Source organism: Montipora capricornis, chromosome 6, assembly GCF_036669925.1.
Source record: "Montipora capricornis isolate CH-2021 chromosome 6, ASM3666992v2, whole genome shotgun sequence".
In the NCBI taxonomy this organism is placed as follows: Eukaryota; Metazoa; Cnidaria; class Anthozoa; order Scleractinia; family Acroporidae; genus Montipora; species Montipora capricornis.
The window spans coordinates 69,362,774-69,385,273 of record NC_090888.1 but is presented as its reverse complement, the minus strand read 5'-3'; the positions used below and the strand labels follow the sequence as shown (position 1 = coordinate 69,385,273).

The following is a 22,500-nucleotide window of genomic DNA, read 5'->3' as shown; positions in this document are numbered from 1 at the left end:
TTTCAATTTTTTATAAACGTTTAGGGCTTTTAGTGAAACGGAAAAATAACAGGAGATCTACTTAAGCAGAAAATCTAAGTATAAACATAACGAAGGGGAATCTTTCTCTCTCCTAATTTAGATTTGCTGTAGCTCTATACCCTCATGGTTTTAAGGTTGATGAATCCAGAACAACCTAGATAGGAAACACCCTAGAACATTTCTAGTTATATTTGAGCTAGTTTTCTAGATGGTAGGAACAGTGCTGAACAGTGCTGAGTCATGTTTGGTTGGAGAAGTTACGGAGTATTCAAAAATTACGTAATAACTAAGACTTAGAACACTAACCATATATAAGAGATATGACTTCAGAGTCGTAGTAGAGTTGTAAGATCCAGAGATAAGAAGCACGTAGGAGAATAAAGAGTTGAAGAGAACATACTTATCTGGTTGCGTTGAGTCAAGTGTCAGTTTGTGACATTAAGACCCAAAAGATTTGGGTGGAAACATTAAAATAAAAATACCGCAAAAGATGTGCAGCAAATTTATTGGTTATACCTTGTTTTTTCAGAGATATCAGAGAGAACGTTGTGCCTTTCTACATAATGGACAGCCTCTCCTTCTAGCGCATACTGGGGCCAATCTTTCACGAAATCCATTTGACAGCCATACAAAATACCTGGGTAACACCTACAAACAAACAAACACCAAGTCCTCTATTTTCTTCTTTTCTTATTGAGGAATATTAAGACGTTACAGGCTGGCCATTTTCAAAAGATGTGAATCACTATTGTCACCATCTCGCAAAGGGGTGATGACGTAATTCTCGGCCAATCATAGCTCATGATTCTCAATAGCCACCTAAGCCATAGACCAGTTATGGGTTGGATTTGTATACGCGCGAGTGTCTGAAATACATAAATTCACACAAAGAAAATAATTTCAACGCTGACAAATCGACTAAAAGATAGGAAAACCATACCGTAGGCCACTTCTTAGCAGTCTGTGGGTGGGTGGGACACACAGAATAATGTGAAGATTGGCCTTTACGCGAGTGATGAAAAACTTCATGGGATCCGCAAGAAAGTTGGAAAATTTCTTCTTGATAGCTGGCATCAACGCCTGTTTAAAAAAAAAGATAGAAAGAAGACTACGTCATTAATTGTGCTTTTTCAATTTGTCATTGAAAAAGTGTAGTTTCAAGCAATAGGAGAAAAATAGGATACAGCAACTGAACATGCATACATCTACAACGTGTTGTCGTTTCATTATAGAAAATAATGTAGTTGCAGAGAAGCTTGAAAAATTCACCTATTACGGAATAGAATACAAACATGTGACCATCTCCCAGATGGATTCATAGCTCACATGATTTTTTTGCTGCAAGAGCACGCGCAATCGCGCACCGGTGGCTTGGCATCGGGCTGCCATGCGGGAGGCCGAGACTTTCGACTCCGGCCGGATCAACACTCAGGGTCTTAAAATAACTGAGGAGAAAGCTAGTGCTGCCTTTGTAATTACATCCGCAAATGGTTACACCTTTACGTTTTCTCGGATAAGGACTATAAACCGTAGGCCCCGTCTCACAACCTTTCCTCTTAATCAACACTATGGGACGTTAAAGAACCCACACACTGTTCATGAAGAGTGTGGGGAGACCCCCGGTGTTGTGGTCTGTCTTCCTTTCACATTCCTGAGTGGGTCGGTTGGGTCGGTGGGTGAGATCAAATATGGACTGATAGCAGCTGCCAGAGGCGCCTTTTCAAGCTGACGTCCCATCTCACCCTCCTGAAACAACTGTAAACCGCCATTAGAGTTAAAGGATTATACGTGACGTCAATGAGCTCAGCTGATCCCACTTTTCTCTCGTAAATGTGAACAACACGAATTTAACGGTGTTTCGTCCGTCTGACCTATTTGGGCAATTTATGCTGCTGAACAAAAAGGCATGACTGGATCTCAACAGCGTTGTGTGTTCAAGCTTCCCGCAAAACTTCAAGTTGAGCTTAATGAGGTCACGTATAATCCAAGATGTCGGCCTGCATGTGTGTATTTTTAACAAGGATTTCACATGGTGAGAAAGCTATTTCAAGATTGAAATTTTGGTTAAAAGCTGTTCTCCTCATGAACTTTCTATTAATCGATAAAAAAGGATCGTCATTTTGGAGTGAACGTCTCCTTTAAATCCTAAACCATAAACCACAACCTATGCAATACGGCCTCCTTCCATCGAGGCAGTGGATTCCAGTTGACCCAACATGTAATGACATAAGTCACTGATTGTATCACATTTTTACCTGCAGAAGGCTGTCGAGTTCATCTGCAGAGAACAAAGGAGGGTATTCTCCACTAATGAATAAGCTGTTCAATGCATCGAGGTACATGTCATCCCGAAGATCTGATGCCTTAAAGAAACGAATGCAAACGGTTAGAACTGATAAGTCGTATATCTAAGGTTTCGTCATAGGTTCGAGGTGTCAGTTTTTTGAAATGTTTTGAGAATGAAATTAACACCACTTTTAATGCACCTTCAATGTTGTTTTGAATCCAAAAAAGTACTCTTCTGTTTGAACGCTATTTTTTCTAGTTGGCGTTCTCAAAGCAACAACAGGTAGTCCTACTCCAACGGGTTTAAGCTACAAGGGATTTTAAATTTTTTCTTAAGAAACTTAATTTTCAGTTAAAAGCGCACGCTGTCTGCGATTTTTGGTATATTGCGTTAGCATTTGTTATCTTTTATCAAAGTTGAAAATAGTGTTTTTTAGACGAAGTATGGTATAAATTAAAAACACCTCAAAAAAATGAAAAACGCTGTGTATAAACTCTCAACACTGAGATACAAGGATTGCGTGGTGCGAGAACCAATGCCGCAATCAAGAAACGGAGGAGTGAACCTTTCCTCTTTCAAGTCTCAGCTAATTTTTCGCAATGGAACTACTGACACAGACATTCTATCTCCATTGCAATAACAGTGCATACTTACAGTAAATAGGACCGTAGTTGTCTTGCCATCACAGCCAGCTTGACGCACTGCAGATCGAAGTCCATCAAGAAAAGTATTGGGATAGCTGCAGTCAACAGAGTGAATGGGATATTCCAGCAAATACAGCGCTAGCTTTGCCAAGGAGCTCAAATGAGCACCGATGGAGCCAATCAACAATGCATTGCCTCTGTTGAACAGAAGGGAAACGGGATTAAAACGGTAATAATTTCTCACCGGGAGCCCCCCCTCCCAAACGCCCCAAGCAGATACAAGTTCTGGGAAGAGGCGAGCCGAGAGGAGCCAAGGAAACACGCTGGCCATCGCTGAGGGGAGGTGGGAGGTACGAACGTCCGAGGGATAAACAGGAAAAAAACGAGCCTACTTATACCAAACAAGACACTTTACTCTCACGGTGCCTCTCTCCACCCAGGTGTATAAATGAGTACCGGCGAATTTAATGCTGGGTGTAACCTTGCGATGGACTAGCATCCCATCCAGGGGGGAATAGAAATACTTCTAGTCGCTTTATGCTACAGAAACCGGAGATAAGCGCCGGCCTGATGGGCCTTCTAGGCTCGTAGCGGACTTTACCTTTCTTATACCAAAATGGTGATAAATTATGCAAATAAAATTCTACTATGGGTCAATTGATGCACGGATACTTCAACTTAAATCGTAAGGGGCGTTTGTACATGATGGCCCCAAGTGAGAATAGTAATAACCATAAGAGGCCAGCCACTAAAACTTCTCGAGACACTTCGTGACGTCGTACACAACGCAATAATCTCAAACCTTGTGGGACACACTCAGAGAAAAGAAAATCTTGAGCACGAGAAATGCACCTTCAGTTCAGTAACACCTTTTTGTGAGTTTACCGCGGATTTGCAACGTTACGGTCTAAGCATCGACTTAAAAACAGTTAGCCTTCCCGTGATTGTGACAAGTCCCTTTATTAAAGTTCACTTAAAACTTGGTATATTTTGCAGCTTCCCTCGTTAGTTTAGCGGATATCCGTCGAAGCGTATCGCTAAGGTGCAGGCCTGAGTCCCTCCTTTTTGTAACATTTTCTTTGGTCTGACCTCTTTTCTCTGGGGAAAAGTTGTCCACGCAACTGGATTAGAGTAGGGCTCAACCCTACCGTAATAGCGGTAGAAGCCATTGAAAAAGGAGCCTTCAGATTTCCTTCGACTGCGGTCGGCCTCTCGTCTTGTCTTGCCCCTAACCCCAGCAGTACACTGATTACTCCTATCGCTACATCTTTTTTAACTCCATTCATTTATCATTAGAGAGGACGACAGGGACCTCAGTCTTAAGATTTCTCCCTCAGTTACTTTTACCTGTTTTTGTAACTCAAGATTCTGTGCAGACGAACCACGTGGAACATGACATGGGAGGAAATACTCAAATCAAGTCCCTCTCCGCTGAATTCATCATTGTATCTCCTTAAGAAGTTTTGCAGACAAGGTGCAACATCTGCAATGTTGTCTACTGGTTGAAGAAGGATCTGCAAGAAAAAAGAAAAGAAAGCAAATAGGGTATAAATTTAAAAAGAATTTTCCATTGTCTGTCTCGTTCGTAAACAGACTCAGCGAGTCGTAGTGAATGCAAAATTTCTCTGTAACCAACACGCCTTGTTAATGAGCCTCCTGATTGCGTCATCGCAACATGCTTTTCATATACACCTTATTCCAAAATGGCCGGTATTTTAGTATTCTTTTGTTTGCTTGCAAATTCGCCCTTGTTGCCTCGTTCTAAAACTTAAAATTCAAAAGAATATTTAACCTTGAACGAGGCAAACAAGGGCTAATTTGCAAGCAAACAAAAAAAAAAAAAAAGGTATAGGGCTAAATGAAACTTAGGCAAAGTTAAAAGCGAGGCATCCCGTGTTGCACAGGGCCAAACATGGTCAACCTTGCAGATAGGCTGTTGTTTCTTCTCGTCCCCAGCCCATCGGTAACTATAAATTGGTAGCATTCCACTGACTGCCTTGTCAGTGTGCCAGGTACCAAGTAGTGTTCTGTGTCAAGGTTACCATGTCTACCTTCACATTGTGTATGGACGTGCGTTCAGCAGGACTCTCTCAGGCACCTAAACTCAAGCTCATCTTACCGAAGAGTTTAAACTAGATTATGTTTGGTTTCAAGTGTGGCAGTGTGGCCCAGTGGTTTGAGCGCTTGCCTTGAGGTCCGGAGATCCGGAGATCCCGGGTTCAAGACCCGCTCTGACCACTCGTTGAATTTGATCCTGGCAATCCCTGGTTCAACTTCCCAGCTGCACTTGTAAATAGCCAACTGGTTTGCCTCCAGCCAGTTGGGATTCTTAACAGTTGTTGTTGTTCTGTTCTGTCGTTTCGTTGTTTCATTGGCCCTGAAAAGCCCCTATGGGGAGCGGTCAATTAAGTATGTATTGTATTGTATTGCAATGATTGCTTTCAGATTATTTTGGCGGAAAGACCAACCTTGGTAACTTATTGCACTTCCCATATAAATTAAGCATTGACACATTTTTCTTTCACACATTTACAAACCTTAGGAGCAGATCGTCCTTGGGTGACAGGCCGCTGAGCGTACAGTCCTGCATCCAAGGGGAATGTAATGAACAGAGGAGACGGGGAGTTTGCTGGTAACTCGGGAAAGTTCTAAAAAGAGGTAGAAATAAGCAATTGAGTAACATGCAGCTGCTGTAATGATATTCTATTTACAACTCTAGGACACCTTACAAAACCAAGTTTCCAGTTGATAAGGGAAAAATCTCTTCATGCAATTGAAGGCGCCGTGATAGTTTAAGCATGCACAAGAGGATAAAGACTTAAAACGACAGAACCCTTTATCAGGTGGTTCATGCGATACGATGGATGTGTGGATGTCCATACACGCTTGTGAGACGAATGAAGATTCCTGTTTTAAATGAAAAGATAAGGACGTCCAGAAATATAAAGTATCAGTTCACAAGAGAGTATTACCTCTTTAATGGCCGCTTTCAGAGTCTTCTCAAACCATTTGATATCAACTGATCGGGAAATACGATCCTTGACAACTCGTGTCATCTCGTGCTGCCACAGGGACACCATATACTCTTCGTCTGCTCGCATTTCTTCAGAGCAATTTTTTAGTCCCTAAAATATAAAGCAAATAAATGACGTGATACTTCGGACAATCATAATAGATGCAAATAACTAAATGAAATAATCACAAACTAAAGCAAAATGCAGGCGCAGGAAGACGAGCGAAGAAAGTCCCCGGGGGCGCGTTTTTCGAAAGTCCCGAAACTTGTCGGGCGTTTTTCGGGATTTCATTGGTGATGATAATCGTGGAAGCCGCGTGATACGGCGCCCTTTTGCCTCACACTGCGAGGTTGCCCTGCCTACTGTATTTTAATTTTAGCAGACGCGAACAATAATTGAATCAAATTGAATGGAGTATGATAGCCTGAATAGACCAATTCGGCTAACTCAAAGAAGGGGTACCCAATTCAAATCTCTTGGGGTTAAGATTCTTTATGTGATGAATTTGCATGAAAATGAAGCAATTCACATTCAAATGATATGGAAATACTTGGAACAAAACGTTTTATTCCCAAAAGATTTGAATTGGGTACAACATATTATACATATTATACTTGATCATAATCAACGTTGAGTGTGAATACGGCTTTAGCCTATATACAGTTAAGTATTACTAGCTCTTTCTACAAGAAAGCAGTAGTCAGAATAATTATGTGGTACTTTACATGGCCTAAGGTAACGGTTAAGATCGTCAATCACCTGAAAGACTCGTGTGATATCCCTGAGGTTAAACTGGTAATGACATCTGCCTGGAGTGGGGGATGATCTGAAGACTTCCTGAATGCTAGACAACATTGTACACGATGCTGTCACAATCTGCTCATGGAACTCCTGAGGCAGTCCCATGCCTTGATTTTGAGCCATGTTAGCCTGTGTTTTCGTGACAACAAATAAGAATGCGTCATTTTGCGTCAAGTGTTATCCACGTACTAAAGACGTGTCTTTCAAACAAGGAAGTTTGGGATGAATAAAATTCATTACACGTCGATTTCCCACGTAAATACTATCGTTTCAGTTGAGTGTGACCACTGAAGGAATTAGGTAAGGATGTTCTAAATTGAATGGAACAAACTGAAAACAAAGTAAACACTAACTCAGCAACTGGGTCCGAATAACATGATGTTTTATGCTTAATTACGGAAAGCGAACGATGAACTCAATTAATACCAAGCAAGGTAGCGCCCAGAATTTGATCCAAAGTTCAACGAGGTATCATAAATGGCTCCAAATATGACGCAGGGGTAAATTGTACCACACTAACAATTTCATGTAAAAATTACCTCTAAGATCGAAGTCACAATGGTGAACAGGGAATCGGTCGACGGAGCAGGCAAACGGAACACGGCAAAATGACGCTGAAATTATCGAAATAATTTACAGAATTATTTATCTCGCAAGTCTTCATTATGGTAATGGTATAGTGGTCAATGATAAAGTGATTTTCTACTCATCAACTATAAAGAAAAATATATTACCACAGTATTTGCTGCAGGCTATTGCGGGATGATAGTCAGAAAACAACAAAATTTTCCGAAAAAAGATAAAAAACAGGAACGGCTGAAAATAGGAATCTTATAGGGCCCAAAACAAAAACAGTAGCTCCTAGAGACTATAAAAGCTTCCAAGGTACATTGTTCTCAAAGAACATGGCTTGAAAAAGTGACACATTAATTGTAGATATCTTTTATGAATTGAACCGGACGAAAGTGATAGCCCCGAGGTAATCAAATGGTTCAAGAATATTGGCATGAGAGTTGTTTTACTACTGTTAAATATAGGGCATTTTAAGGATACGGCGGCCATTTGGAAATCGCCTGTTTCAAATAGCTATTATGGGATTCTAAGGGGACAAATTAGTATGCATTTGCCCCCTTAGAATCGCATAATAGCTATTTGAAACAATGGATTTCAAAATGGCCGCCGTATCCTTAAAATGGCCTATGGCCATTAATAGAGAAAAGAAAAGTTTTCCTTGAAAAATAGGAGAAAATAGAGAGGCGTGAGAATCATAGGAAAAGATTTAGAGATTCCCAGACTTAAAGATCGCTGTCGGCAAAATGGAAGCAGGTTAGCTTGAATAAACTTTGTAGAAAGAGATTGTCGTGTGCGTTCCGACCGCTTGGGGGACCGAAGGATAATGATGCTGATGAGGAGGACAAAAAAGAACTTGACAGTCTTCTATTCCAGTATTGGGGAAGGAGGGGGAAGGGTGCGGGAGGAGGAGGAAGAGGGGAGGGGTGGCGGGAGCATAAACATGCATGCAGGTTCATTTGCTATGCTTATCAGCTTGACCTGCCTATGCCAGCTCTGTCATTCGGTCGCTACAATAAACAAACCAACCTTTAATCTCTCGGGAATTTGCTGATAGACACCACTAGTCACTGGTTCTGACGGCATGTTCATGGCTGAAGTTACAACCACGCCCTCTAAGACGCGACGGTCAAATGGCTTTTTCGTGTTGAAGAGGACCTTTTCATCTAGGACTTGCCGGAGAAGCTACGACCAAAGTTACACAAAATTAATGAGACACCTTTACTTTTCGTTTTCTTATTCCGTCGCAGCCATTGTTTGTCCCTCATGAAATGCAATACCATGTTGGTAAAAAATTTTAAGAAATAATTTTTCCTTTTGGATGGCTTCTTAAAAGGGTGGATCTTGAATATCGAAAGTAGTTGGATTTTACCGTAAAAAACTCTCAGACAGCTCAAAATAAGTTAAAAGGTAAACCCCGACCTCAACATTGTTACAAAAAAAAGAAGAAAAAAAAGGAAAGGAATTTTACTTAAGTGTCTAGTCGTTCTAGCGCTGGAGCACTAATTGGGGACACTGTAAACTGAAATTAACAATTAACACAATCAAGTTAAATGTTGGTTTTTGAGGAGAGGGGAAACTGGAGTACCCGAAGAAAACAACTCGGTGCAGAGTAGAGAACCAACCCACTGAAAGCACACATGACGCTGAATCCGGGAATCGAACCCGGGCCACATTGGTGGGGGGCGAGTGCTCTCACCACTGCGCCATACCTGCACCCCGAAACTTTACGTCTAGTTCACCACATTATACCAAAAACACTTTCTCTTTGCAAACTGAGTGGGAAAATATGCTGATATATCAGTGAAAAGGTTTTGTCAAGGCAGCTTGTCACAAACCTCATTGACCCCTTGAGTGCCGAACTCATCTGGCTGCGGAATGCTAAGGTCATCAATAAACATGTTCAATATCTTTCCCTTTTTGGCTCCATAGACAAAACCTGATAACAAACAAACAAAAGCAAACCCTCAGCAGCTTTTGCAAAGAAAACACAATGGAAAAGAAGGTATCATCAACAAGTTTGTTATGGTTCAATATCAACGGTAGCACCTGCTGTTCTTTACTTTGGAAATTTTTTTACCTTGCCTATGATAAATGTTAGTTTCCACGAACTGTTGAAAGGAAGCAGCTCCCGAGGTGCCTGAAAAGACGTAACGCTTGACAATCTGATCTTTGTCCTCTGAAAAAAAAATTACTTTATTCAATATTCAATATCTCAGTTAACAGTGGAAAGTAAAGTTCCTGATCCTTTTTCAAAGCATTTAATTCGAGAGCAAGGCAATAAATGTCGAACTTATTGGATCATTAGGACACTCATTTGGACACCCCGGGACAAGAATTGACAAACACAGTATCATCAAATACTAATAGAGGTATACTATTCTTGGTTTGCATCCACGTGATGAGACGGCCATGCTGGTTTACAAAGCAAAAGAAAATGGCTCCACAAGTTTTGCATGATAATTAAGTCAAATTCCCAAGACATTTTTATGCATTGTTCTATACACCAACATGGCCGCCCTGACGTCACATGCAAACTACCAATAGACCGTATTCATAAATGGCGGCTAAGTAATTATTCTTTTGTCTTTATGCTAATCATCCTCACTAGCCTCGTTTGCACGAAACAAAATTCAAAAGAATTTTTGGTCCAAAGCGAGGCTCATGAAGATGATTAGCACAAAGACAAAACACTAATTTCTTGGCTGCCAGTTATGAATACGGTCTATTAGACTTGTAATGGAAACGCCAAAGGTAGCAGGACTTGCATGAGCACAAGAGCGGTCAGGTCTACAATTTCAGTGAAAACATCACAGTGACAGTAAGTCGTTTTCGAATTTTATTAATTTGAAAAAAAAACATTTGTATAAGCCCAGTGTATTTGTGTCCAAAACGATTTTGCCAGAGATTCGTGGGTAAAAAATGCCACTGTTTGGAATTAACTGTTAAAACTTTTCTATTGAAACTTTGATTACCAGACAGTTTGTATTCATCACAATTAACTTGCAAAAATTATAAATATAAATTCACCCAACAGAAACAGAAAAAGAGCCGCCGAACGATTCAAATTCCTCAAAAAATATATCATGCAGATGATAGACCAACTGAGTCATTAGGAAAATCATCGCCAACGATAGGGCTGCCAAACTATACTTGTAAAGTCTGACAAAAGATTTCCTACTTCGGATATTTCATGTCTGAATGCTTCATTGTTTGGAGTAAATGTCGCCAGAAAACGATCAACAATTAAAACCCACCTTGCTTGTCTAAGAAGTCGTTTATAAGGGACGTTTTACCACATCCTGCTGGACCGGTGAGTAATATGTTTCTGCCTGAAGCACTGGCCAGCTCCATAAATTGGCGAGTGCGAATCTATACGAAAAAAATCGTCAAGGAAATGAAAAGGTGTTATCTTTCCTAACGCGCACTCTTAACGGGAGTTTAAACTGTGATCTTAGTTTGGATGCTTTGCCTCTTAGCTAGAGGAGACTCGTGAGAACTAGGCCATCAAACCAAGTTTAACTGAAAGTGGTCCAGCCATTGACCGAATGCAAAAATGGCCGCCAACAAATTTGTCTTTGTGTTAATTAGCTTAACTAGCCTCGTTTTACAGCCCAAATTCTTTCAATTTTACGCGTGTGAACGAGGCTAGTTAGGCTAATTAACACAAAGACAAAAGAATAATTTGTTGGTGGCCATTTTTGCATTCGGTCAATACCTCTCAGACTTATTTCAACCGCTCGTAGATGACTTTGATAGTTGCGATGTGGCTGTGATGGTTATGATGACGATGACGATGACGATGCCGATGCCGATGATGAGGATGAGGATGAAGATGATGATGATGATGTAGGATATGATGATCAGTAATGATTATTTACCCCGGCAAAATGGACCAAATGTTAATTTCTCAGTAATGACGCGGGCTTGCGACCTTTGATTTTCTTATCAACGTAGTACAAGCGACGTCTGGGAGCAAGGTAGTCAAACCAAGCCCGCATGAAACAAGGCAAGGCTTATACTTTAGTAAATTAAAATGCTATTCAATTCTTTGCATCCATTCTCTAAAGATTTCGAAAACTCACAGCCATCAAGTAAAACGTTCCAAGTAGCCACTTACAGTGTCAATAGTGTCGACAAAGACGTCTCCAAGAAGATCTGCAGCATCAAAGTAGCTTACTTCTGGCACTCTGACAAAAATCAAGGCGGTTATATATTAATGATGGGATAAAGGTCCGCTGACCAAAGGAGGTGGCAGGACCTAATGGAAGGGGTGATAAATTTATATAAAGATGGTCGTGGTTTTAATCCTGCCTTGTCACTAACTTGTTTCGTCATTCAACTGCACTGGTTCTCTCATTTGAATAGCTTATGTTTTACGAACAAGCTAGAGAGGTTTATTTATTTATTTAGATACTTTCATCTAGCTCGCAAACATTATAATTACATATTAAGAGACAAAAGAAGAAGCGTCGTGACTAGATGAGGGGTGAAACTGAAGGAAACGAGGTCCCGAAAAAGTTGGCCCCATTAGCATTTAGCAGCGTTACAAAAGTACGATATACAAATACAAAGTACGTTACATTTACAGACAGGTTCAATTGTGTGTCGAAAGTAATTAGTGAATTGCTTTGGTTTTGCATTACTTCACGCAGTAATTGGTTCAAAGTTTTCGCGCCACTTTTTCAACCAATCAGAAGTGAAACCAAAACCAACCGTGGCTCGCGCGTGCACATTTTCCCGCGCTTTGTGTTGCCTACATGTAAGACGTAATTACTTCGAGTTTTGATTGATTTACTGGATTGTCTCCGTCCTTTCTGATTGGCCAAAGTAATAACTTTGGTTTCGGTTTTACGACATTCGATTGAAACTCGCTCTAAGCAGTTTCTCCAAGCCCTTATAATTCCCTCGCAACTGTGACTGCTGTTGGCTTTAGGGCTGTAATTGGGCCGTTGAATACCCCACAGAGGCACGTCGAATCGCACTTTCTAAGTCGTAAAATTACTATCTACCAACCTTGACTGCCAAGGATCCCATTCGCCAGACTCGTCAACATAATAATCAAACACAGAGATCTCTTGATCATAATCTGGTAGAGCACTGGTCAGTGAGAGAAGAATTTCACTGAACTTCCTTTTATCTGTTTCATCTAACAGCGCACCGAATGACCAGATCAGTGAGAAAATAAACAGCCTCTCGATATGAAGCTCACCACCGATGTCAGTGTTGCCCTAAAAAATGGAAACTTTGAGGATACGAAGATGGTAATTGCTGCGCTTAAGCATCACTGATAACGACAAGAAAAAGAACGCCATAATATGACAAGTGCCATGAAATAATTTTTCTGTCCTTCAAACTTCACCGTTGATTTCTGGACAATTGCTGATAATTTTACAAGACCGTCCCACAACAACGTTCAAGTGGGAGGCGCACAGCTTCCAACCCAAGTGGTAACTCGGACAATAAGCACTTAATGACTGGCCCCAAGGGAAACAGTGAGTTTTGTTTCCCGGAGACCCTTCGCCTCCGGGAACATTGAGGGTCGATTGGAGGAGAACGTGTTATTGCTTTGTGCACACGTTCGGTGCATCACGCAATCATTTTATCGTCACGCACTATTTTATACTTTTTGAGGCGTTATTTTGTTACAATACCGCGAAGATTTATTTGGTTGTGGTTAACGACGGTGCCTACTAATTCAAAGGTATGTTTGCGCGGTTTACTGAATATGCGGGAAAAGAAGATCTTCACAAGTGTTATTGAAATCCTAAAAGAAAATTGGGGGTAACCACGCATTTACAATATTTGTAAAAAGCAATGAATGGCGTTCTTTTCCAAATTGAAGCTTAATTATCTCTGAAAAATGCGTGGTTACCCCCCATTTTCTTTTTGGATACCGAGATCACTTGCTAAGTTCTGCTTTCTCTGCAAAGTTTTGAACCTCGCAAAAATATCCCTGTATAAATAAGCACCAGCCATAGGAAATCCGAGTTTCTCGAGATGCGCAGAACGTATGCACAATAATAATAATAATAGGCACCGTCCTTAAAAGCATGTGGAAACTTTAGTGATACATTCGCTTTTAACGAGATCTTAGAGAAGTAAGCAAATATGAGCGAAACGCGAAACTACTAAATCCAAGTAACATATTACTGAAAATGATACTGGATGAAGAATTACGTAAACTGCGCTACTTTATTTACAAATACTGAAACAGGTTCTATTGGAATCGGATTTAAAGGTGAATGCAGCAAATTCTTAGCAGAAACCCATCAAGGATCTGGGACCAATACTTTCAAAGCAATTATTCTTCACGAAACTACGGCGTCTGTAGTAAGCAGAGGTTACACGTAAGCAATTTGGTACTCACCTCCAACAAGGCCTTCAACATTGCGAGACATGTATTAAACATCCCGACTTCACAAATTTTCATAAATGGCCTGTGAAAATGGCAATAGAACAACACTATAAATGCCCATTCTTAAGATCGCTTTATTCTGCTATCAAAGAAAACTTAAATTGCAAAGAAGCAACTAACAGCTAACTACCATCACGAACATTTTTATCGTGGACTCGTGTTGAAAACGAGGCCAAGGAGAATCTACAGACTCAACTGATTAGAGTGTAATGTGAAGTGCTTGTTTTTTACCCCATATGAACCATGTGAGCGTTAGACCTACTAATGGAAATGGGCCACCAAGGACAGAGAAAAACTCTGACCATGGTGGGAATTGAACCCACGACCTTCGGGTTAGATCACCGCTGCTCTACCGACTGAGCTACAAGGTCAGACGAGAGCAGGCCAAGGAACTGAAGATGTTAAAGTCACGGCAATGAACATGTACAAGTACAAGGAAGGGTTACGTTTTTGCAAACGATGGCCGGGTAGGAGAATCTAGACTGAAACCTTCAAAGTTTAATACACATCTGTCAAACCTTGCTTCATATTGGACAAACTGTGAGATGGCATCCATTGCCTTGTTGAAAGCTCTATGCAAACACTAGAAAAATAATGATAGGCATGTTAGAGGTTATGGTAGAATCAAATTAGTTAATAAAAGTGGATTGACCATCGTAAAGAAATCGAAAAAAAAAAATGACGTTTCGAGAGTTATTCCTTCGTCAGAACGAATTAAGGGTATTATGGATTTGCAAATCGCAAGGTGGAGCAACGCTATTGGTGGGGGTACATTTAAATAAAAATAAGAATAACTTTGAGGAACGAAGGGTGTTCATTGATACCGTGGCGATATTTTGAGGGTGCCTATACGGGAATTAAGCTTTTGTTTAAGATTTTCTTTGGCTATCAGGAAGGGAAAGACAACTGTCATATTTTCGTTGCGGTGCAAGTGCAGCTGCTGTAGGTGCGTCATTGTCATTATAACTTTTAAAGTATCTTATATGTTGGCGAAAACTGGTAGCCAAGTTTTCTCCCTGTTTTGCTCCAGTGGATTTTGTTGCAGTTAATGCAGGTTATGCGGTAAAGTGCATGTAAAATGGTCAGAAATTTTGATTGATTCTTTTGGTCCTAAAAGGTTGTCGGTAGAGGGACAAATCTTTTATAGAAGACGTGCGCATTTGTCGGAGGTTAGCAAAGGAGAAAAATTAGTATTACCCTGTCAAGTTTTCAACAGGAAGAAAAATATTTGGCGATGTGATTGCTGCATTCCTACTAGCATCGGAGAAGCAGAAATTTTCTTGCGTCCAAGAAGCGAGCAACCACAGCAATAATTCCTGTGCGACAAAACTACAGAGAAAAAATGCCTCCACTAAAATACCACCTTGTTCAGCTAAGCCTTACACTAAAAAAAGATAAACACATCAAATGCTCACATGTCTTTCTTGGGAAGATCGGCTTGCCAGCCAAGCTTCTGCAAGAGGCCTCCACCCCAAAACACTTTCATCCATGTATACCACACCCTGAAATCGTATTCAACGAAAAAAACTATAATAGTTGCAAAAAAGTGCACGTGTTATATACAAAACAAAGAGAGACTAATGAAAGAGGCAGCCGTACAGACAGTAACCTGGTTGAGTGCTTTTCAACACAAAAAATGAAAAAAGACCACAGTTTCCTTACGTTTTCCAGGCCATTTCGTTAAGAACACTGGTTGTATTTGCCTTCGGAGATCTTGTCATGGTCTAATCAAAGTTGGCCGAAATTACAGACGCAGAAAAAGTGCGTCTGAGCGTGATGACAATTTACATTTGCATACGACTTTAGCTTTGATTGCCTGACATTATGATAGGATATTTCAAAGCCAGTCAACATATGTAATTATAGAAAACCCAAGAAATTGCAAAATAATTTTCTATGCTCAAAACGTGTATTTTCTTTCCCACGTTCACTGTCACAAACGACTTACACATCTTGACACCGTTGAAGGCGAAGCGTCCGTCAAATCATCAGTCTCGAAAAGAAATTTCACATCATCCGACAGATGAAGTCTCTCGCCATTTTGCAAGTTGAGATACTGAAACGAAAAACGCATCATGTAGACGTAAGACACCAGAAGAAAGCAGTTAAGGGTTCAGTTTCAAATATTTGAAAACAAGACAAACATTCAAGGATCAATTCTTTTCAAAAGTCGAGAGAGAAAAAAGAGAGTCTTGCTTTCGCTTATTTCTGAGAAACGCTTTATCACACAAGGGCCTGAAGTCGATTCCAGACTGATTTGGAGAACTCATTAAATGTTCATAAGGAATCATTTCATTTCATTTCATTTCATTCCATTTCTTGTTAAGCTCTTTTGGAATATTCATTCAACCCGGTGGACTGGAAACATTTTGATTCACTCCGGAAACTTATTTCCAGAAACAAGCAACAACGATGAGCACTTTGTGCTTTGGGGATAAAAGCAAAGGATATATGTAAAATATTGGGAAATAACACTTAACTGGTTGCTCAACACATTTTGTTAAACATTACGAGGTGCCCATCATGGTTGGCGTTAAGACTTGAACGGTTTAAGTCTTAACGCCAATCACCTACTTATAACAATGCAGATAGCGTTCGGCATGGGCTTGGGCTTGGGCGGTTATCTTAATCAGTGTTTGTGTTTACTCGAGCAGAAAAGCTTGAGGGACACTGCAGTGACATTTTTTGGCCTGTATTTCTAGCTTATCAATTACAGTATCTTAAAGAGTGTTGGTATAAGTAAGCTACAACAGCGGAGGAAATTCCAGGCACAAGTTTTAGTTTATAGATGCATGAACAACCGAGCGCCTACTTATGTACAAGAGTTTGTGTTGTGTTGTGTTGTGTTGTGTTGTGTTGTGTTGTGTAGCATTGCGTTGCGTTGTGTTGCGTTGCGTTGTATCGTATCGTATCAAAACCAGTGGGCTTCAACTTGCTTGGACGTATCGGATAGGTTAAATTTGTCTTCTCAGGGCTGGACTGGAACAAGCATGGGATGAAGGAAAATGCTGGAGGGAATATGAGACTAACTTACAAGCTCGTTCTAGTTTGACCGTGAGAATGTAAAACTGGTCTATTCATACCTTTCCTTTATCTAGAGCACTGCTCAAAAATTCAGCCCACTCATGATGAAGTGGTGCATCAAGACAGATCCAAGTTGTCATTTTATGGACACTGTGTTCCTTGTTCGCCTTCCTAAAGTACGCAGTGAAAATGCCATCTTCAAAATCAGAAGAAGCGTTCACTTTTCCAAACATAAGAGATGGGTCAGATACACTTAAAGGATTTATTCTTTGTAACTTATGAGAATGTATCTGAGATCCAGTGTTTTTGTGTTTAATAAGAGAGCACTCGCTAAGAGTTTCCACAAGCCCTGAGATGCAAGAGGACTTTCCAGTTCCAGGCGGGCCAGCCACTATAATTCCTGCGCAAAATGAAGAAAATTATAATTAGAAATGTGAGGAGCCCATGTCACGGAATTTTTAAAGACCAAATTTGAGCAGAAATAGTTCCATAAATAAACTCAAAGTACAGGTAATCACTTTGCCAACACAAAGACCGCACTCAAATGGCAGTCTTCGTGCTAATGAGACCAACAAGCCTCGCTTTAAAGCAACATTTCTTTTGTATTTTGTCCATTCAAACGAGGCTAGCTGGTCTTATTGGCACAAGGGCAAGTGAATAATTGGTATATACTCCATGGGAGAATGCCATGAAGTGATGTTTATATACAGTACAAAGCTTAGTATTACGGTGCATCCATGGCATTCTCCCATGGAGTATATATCGAATAATTTATTGGCCACCATTTTTGAATAAGGTCTATGAAAACAATGAAACCTAAATGAGTCAATTACAGTGCAAAGCTAAACTTTGCCTTTTTGGATTTGAGAAAACGAATTTCGCCAGGTGTTAAGAAAGGGATCTGCCAAAATCCACGCGGAGGTTTCAAATGCAAATTCTCCCTCACCACTGGGTCATGCTACGCCTTGGACAAAACGCTTGAATGAAGACAATACAAAAGCAAGCTGCAGGTTTCATAGAAAGAATGTCCTGACATGAATTGCCATGATAACAGAGGAATTACCTCGGTGGACCTTCGAGAGTGTCCAAAGCTGGTGTATCTTTGCAATCCAGGGTTGATGAGGAACAAAGCCTTTCTCCTTCGTATGTGTTAAGAGGACGCTTTCAAAATCTTGAACAACTTTGGTTATGTGGTATGCTGGGGTGGGTGGTTTGGGCAAACTATAGAATACATCTCGCAGAACCATGTTAAAGATATTGAGCTCCTACACATTGAAATGAAACATAACAGGGTCAGACGCAGACTTTGCAGATGAACTTACAAAATAATAAAGATGCTAACAGGATGAATGGACGGATGAAGGAAATCAAGAAATCTCATACTCAAAGTTAAGATCAGTATGTACGGAAAAAATACTAAGTCCTATTCAGATACCTCAGGAGACAACCGAGGGCCAATGCATTCTTGCAGTGATTGCAGTACCAAAGAGTGCTCCATTCTTGCACCAGAGGACATGGCTGATGGAGTGGTTGGCTTCTTGTCTTTTTGCACGAACTGGTTTCCTCTGTCCTTCCCAGCGCCTAAGACCCAAAAGAAAGGGTGAAAGGTATAATAGGTATTATTCTGCCCAAGTCTTTGAAAAAGGTACTGGGGTTTGCCTTCCTGTAATCCAGACAATGGTATTGTAATTTATCAGAATTGTCAAACGACTTTTAAAGTTCTTCATCGAGTACAATGCGATACTAAAGCAATAAGAACTGGTGGACGTAACAATGAAACCAAAATTTTAATTCAGCTTACCCGATTGTGTGTTTACTGATTGTGTGCTAGTAGGCCTTGTAAACTCCGCTGTTGTAGCATTGAGTTTATTTCCAAGTGTTCCCTGAGAAAGGCGTTTACTTCCAGCATTTTGAATAACCCCCACCAAAGATGACAAACTGAACTTATGGTGACTTTTTCCACTCCTGTTGAGACAAGAACAGTCAAGTATTGTTCAGGGTCAGTAAAGAAAACTGTTATGTCTATCCTGAAGTCTACCGGTAAAAAACTTAGCCAAAGCACTGATCATCTCACCAACGACCCGTGAATTCCAACGATACGCCACTTTAACAAATCGTGGTTCAGCGTTGTTTATATTCTTATCGACAACGATATTCGTCATGCAGCGGTCCAACAAAGTAAATATAATATATAGATTTAGCCAAGCCTAAAAGCGGAGCTCCCGTTTCTACCCTCAGAAAGCCGCTTTCTATATTGAATATAGCGTATATGGAAATAATTATGCTTCTACATAAAGCACAAAGTTAATCGTCATTAGTGTATACAGTTTACAGTGATCAAACATCTGACCTTACAGCAGTAAACAAACAAGCCTTGCAAATAATAACCAACGATTTTAAACAACAATTAAAACTGAAATTACATGCAGAGTAATCTCTTTCACAATATTTTCCGTTTGACTGATAATCTTTACACTCTCTCTCTCTTCAGTTTAGAACAACAGCAAATATTACGAATTAAAAAGTGAAGCTAAAGCGTAGTAATTCACTTGCTCGACTGCAATTTGACAGTCAAACAGAGCTCACGACTGGACATCCATTTCACACAAAAAGCCCGTAAATTGAAAGGTATTAATTTAGTGTGGACAGTCGCCATAGCAATGATAAGCAACCGCGGTAGCCGGCCACAGAACAGCAAACAAGACAAACGATTGTTATAACTCAATCGCTGTTGGAGATTTTTCCGAAAATCGCAGGTTCCAGCTTATCAAACCGCTTTTCAAAATCTTATCTGGCCAAAAAGAACCTGAAGTGTCCCAAATATTGTTTACACGTGCATTGGTTGCAGATAAATGTACTGAAATCCAAAATAAATTTACACTGCGTCGAGAGCTCGGTTATAAGCTTAATATGTCTGAAACAAATGGACAATGATGACAAGAAAACTCGCCAATGATGTCTGCTGTAAGCTTGAATGGCGATGCGGTGTGTGATCGATGAAATATACCAGAATCTCTGTCAACACGGAATTGCAAACGTTTTCAGGCCTTGTTCGTTTTTTAGCGAGTTTTACAAAATATGTGAAGCAGGAAAACACTAACTGAAAGCTACCCGTTGTAAATAAGTGTTTTGTCTCTCGCTCTTTTTCTCTCAGCTCTTAACGGCGTTCTTCGTTGAAATTCTCTCTTGTTCTCCTTCCTCGGCTTCTCTCGAGGCTTTCTTCGCTTAAATTCCTAAAATTTCGTCGACTCTTGTCTCGTGTTCTTTCCTGCTCTTTATCTCGTTGCTCGTCACTAATAGTAAAAACTCGTTTCCAAAAGTGACGAAGATCAGTGGGGATAAACGCGGGCTGCACAAAAGTTTCCCGCCAAGAAAATTTGCCCATCCGCGCCTCAAAGCTGCATTCGCGAGACTCCCCTGCCTTCTCTTTCTTAGGCTCCCATCCCCCTCCCCCAGAGTTTTGCACGGACGGACAGACGGACGGACGGACGCTCGGTCAATCACGTGACAGCCAAACGAAAAAAGGTTGACCATATCCTCTTAAGTATGGGCTCTGCCCCAGGCCGCCCCGCTATTAAATAACTATTGTACCACTGTTCCACCCGAATTGTAACGTAACGTATAAATAATTAACAATTATTGGGCGAGGTTGAGCAAAATATTATTTGCCGTAGACGAAGGCTGAGTCATCATTCGATGACTGGAGTTTGTTTTTCTCAATTCCCAGCAATTAACGACGGTGCCTATTATTGTTATTGCGCATACGTTCTGCGCATCTTCAGATACTCCGGTTTCCTATTGGTGATGCTTACCAATACAGGGATATTTTTGCAAGGTTTAAAACTATGCAGAGAAAGTGGACCTTCGTAAGTACTCACGGTATCCATAAAGAAAATTGGGGGTAACCATGCATTCTTTAGAGATATTAATCTTCAAGAGCGTGGTTTCAGTTACGCATGAGCAGAATATTATTTGCAGCAAAACACTTATTTATAGCCAGTTATTGCAGGTCACGTGGTGGGCTCTCGGCCAATGAAAAGGAAGGAAAAATACATCGAATGATAAATGTTGTTGTTAATGTTGTTGACTCACGAGGCAAAGTAGCCACTGGCTACAGACTGTACATACTTCATCTGCATAAATCTTTATAGCATACGTAACCACATTCAATGACTGATACATTACTTTCTTCTCAATTAACTTACAGTTGCCCCTTGCATATATCACCAACAAGTTTAAGCCGATCTGCCAAAATCTTTGGTGACTTGAAACCTTGTCCTGCGCAGTAAGCTCTCAGGATCACTGATGTGTCTGGCAACACCATGGCGACAGAACGAAACATAGCCCTCAGTTCAGGAGGAATCTCAAAGGTGTTTCCGTGAGTGGAAATGGTAAGAAAAACAGAAAAGTTTGGTTTTACAATGACCTGAAAGAAAGTTTAATAAAAATAGTGGGTTGAGCTGGTAACACTTGTATAAACAAACTTTAAATGGCAGATGGTTAATACTTCTTGACAAAGTATAGCTACAAAGACAAATTTCGCCTTACAGTTGATTCATTTTCATCGCGGGACGGTGACAAAAAGGAGCAAACCTCTTTCCCGTCCTCAAGAGTGCAAGTAGAAAGTCCACCCCTCAATGAAAGGAAGATAGCTTGAATCTCAAACAACATGACGGAAAGACACTCTGCATTCACTCGATGAAACTCATCCAAAAGACCCCAGCAACCTTCCTGCAAATTGAAGACGACACATCAGCAATGCCATGGCTCAGAAAACAAATCACGCATTTCAAATTTCTTTTCCATATACACTCGAGTTACATAAACTCCTTTCAATTCAGATGAACCGGAAGTTCCGGTTTCACTGGGCTGTTGCACTGTTGTTTCTACCAAGTATCCACTGGCAATTCGAAAACATTTTTGTGATGTATTCGCAATTTTTTGCCCACAAGGTATTCTTTTTTCACAATTAAGTTACTTCATGTATAAAATGAATTTCAATGTTAATTAGTGGTAAATACAACCCTTTAAATCTAAATAGCTTACACTTCAAGTCATTAATAAGGTTACAAGCGCAGGAAACAGTGGTTCATTGGCAAGAAAAATCAAACAGGGATAGAGATCACCAACATCAAAATAATACAAAGAGGATTAAAACAATACCTCAGCCAATCCAACAATGACCTTTCCAACAGCACTGGAGGACATCCTTGGACAGCAACTGAGACTAACGAGGTATCGACCCAACAATGATGCAAGACCCTTAAAAGAACGAGACAAAGGGTACAAGATACAACTCTGAGAGTGAATGTGCTGCAATGCACGCAAATGAAAATTGAATAACAAGTTTGCCAAAAAAAAAATTCAAGGTACAAGTAATATATTCCTTTGCTATTACAGATGCTGCCAAATTGAGAGTGGCTTCAGACTAGACCCTTGGTCAAGAAAACTGCCGGCATAATCTTACAGATACACTCGCTGTCTTTTAGGCTTCAACGAGGTTCCTGACTCGATTTCATTTTGAAAGTGTCAACACTTACCTTTATTGTTTCAGTTTTACCGGTTCCTGACGGACCAACAAGAGAACCGCCACAGAAGTTCCAAATAGCCTAGCGAGTAAGTACAACTAGTTTTAGCTTAGACTTTCAAGGAATGATGAATGAATGAATAAATGAATGAATGAATAAATAAATTACCGTGGAAAACACCAAACAAAGCGAT

At 40.4% G+C, this 22,500-nt stretch overlaps 1 protein-coding gene across 1 annotated transcript in view; it reads right to left on the bottom strand.

Moving 5' to 3' along the window:
• Nucleotides 1–22,500, bottom strand: part of LOC138053023 (dynein axonemal heavy chain 8-like) — a 117,765-nt gene that overhangs the window by 55,107 nt on the left and 40,158 nt on the right. Inside the window, exons 36-62 of the mRNA XM_068899693.1 lie at nt 22,320–22,388; nt 21,943–22,041; nt 21,373–21,510; nt 20,985–21,205; nt 18,581–18,744; nt 18,215–18,360; nt 17,843–18,044; nt 16,839–17,179; nt 15,704–15,811; nt 15,171–15,257; nt 14,274–14,338; nt 13,708–13,777; nt 12,354–12,568; nt 11,458–11,527; nt 10,595–10,709; nt 9,418–9,516; nt 9,176–9,276; nt 8,367–8,522; nt 7,307–7,381; nt 6,726–6,896; nt 5,925–6,077; nt 5,490–5,600; nt 4,300–4,466; nt 2,963–3,149; nt 2,277–2,384; nt 962–1,101; nt 538–669 (exon numbers count right to left, since the gene is read on the bottom strand). Coding sequence (XP_068755794.1) covers nt 538–669; nt 962–1,101; nt 2,277–2,384; nt 2,963–3,149; nt 4,300–4,466; nt 5,490–5,600; nt 5,925–6,077; nt 6,726–6,896; nt 7,307–7,381; nt 8,367–8,522; nt 9,176–9,276; nt 9,418–9,516; nt 10,595–10,709; nt 11,458–11,527; nt 12,354–12,568; nt 13,708–13,777; nt 14,274–14,338; nt 15,171–15,257; nt 15,704–15,811; nt 16,839–17,179; nt 17,843–18,044; nt 18,215–18,360; nt 18,581–18,744; nt 20,985–21,205; nt 21,373–21,510; nt 21,943–22,041; nt 22,320–22,388 — 3,710 coding nt within the window. The remainder of the gene's footprint in view (nt 1–537; nt 670–961; nt 1,102–2,276; nt 2,385–2,962; nt 3,150–4,299; nt 4,467–5,489; nt 5,601–5,924; nt 6,078–6,725; nt 6,897–7,306; nt 7,382–8,366; nt 8,523–9,175; nt 9,277–9,417; nt 9,517–10,594; nt 10,710–11,457; nt 11,528–12,353; nt 12,569–13,707; nt 13,778–14,273; nt 14,339–15,170; nt 15,258–15,703; nt 15,812–16,838; nt 17,180–17,842; nt 18,045–18,214; nt 18,361–18,580; nt 18,745–20,984; nt 21,206–21,372; nt 21,511–21,942; nt 22,042–22,319; nt 22,389–22,500) is intronic.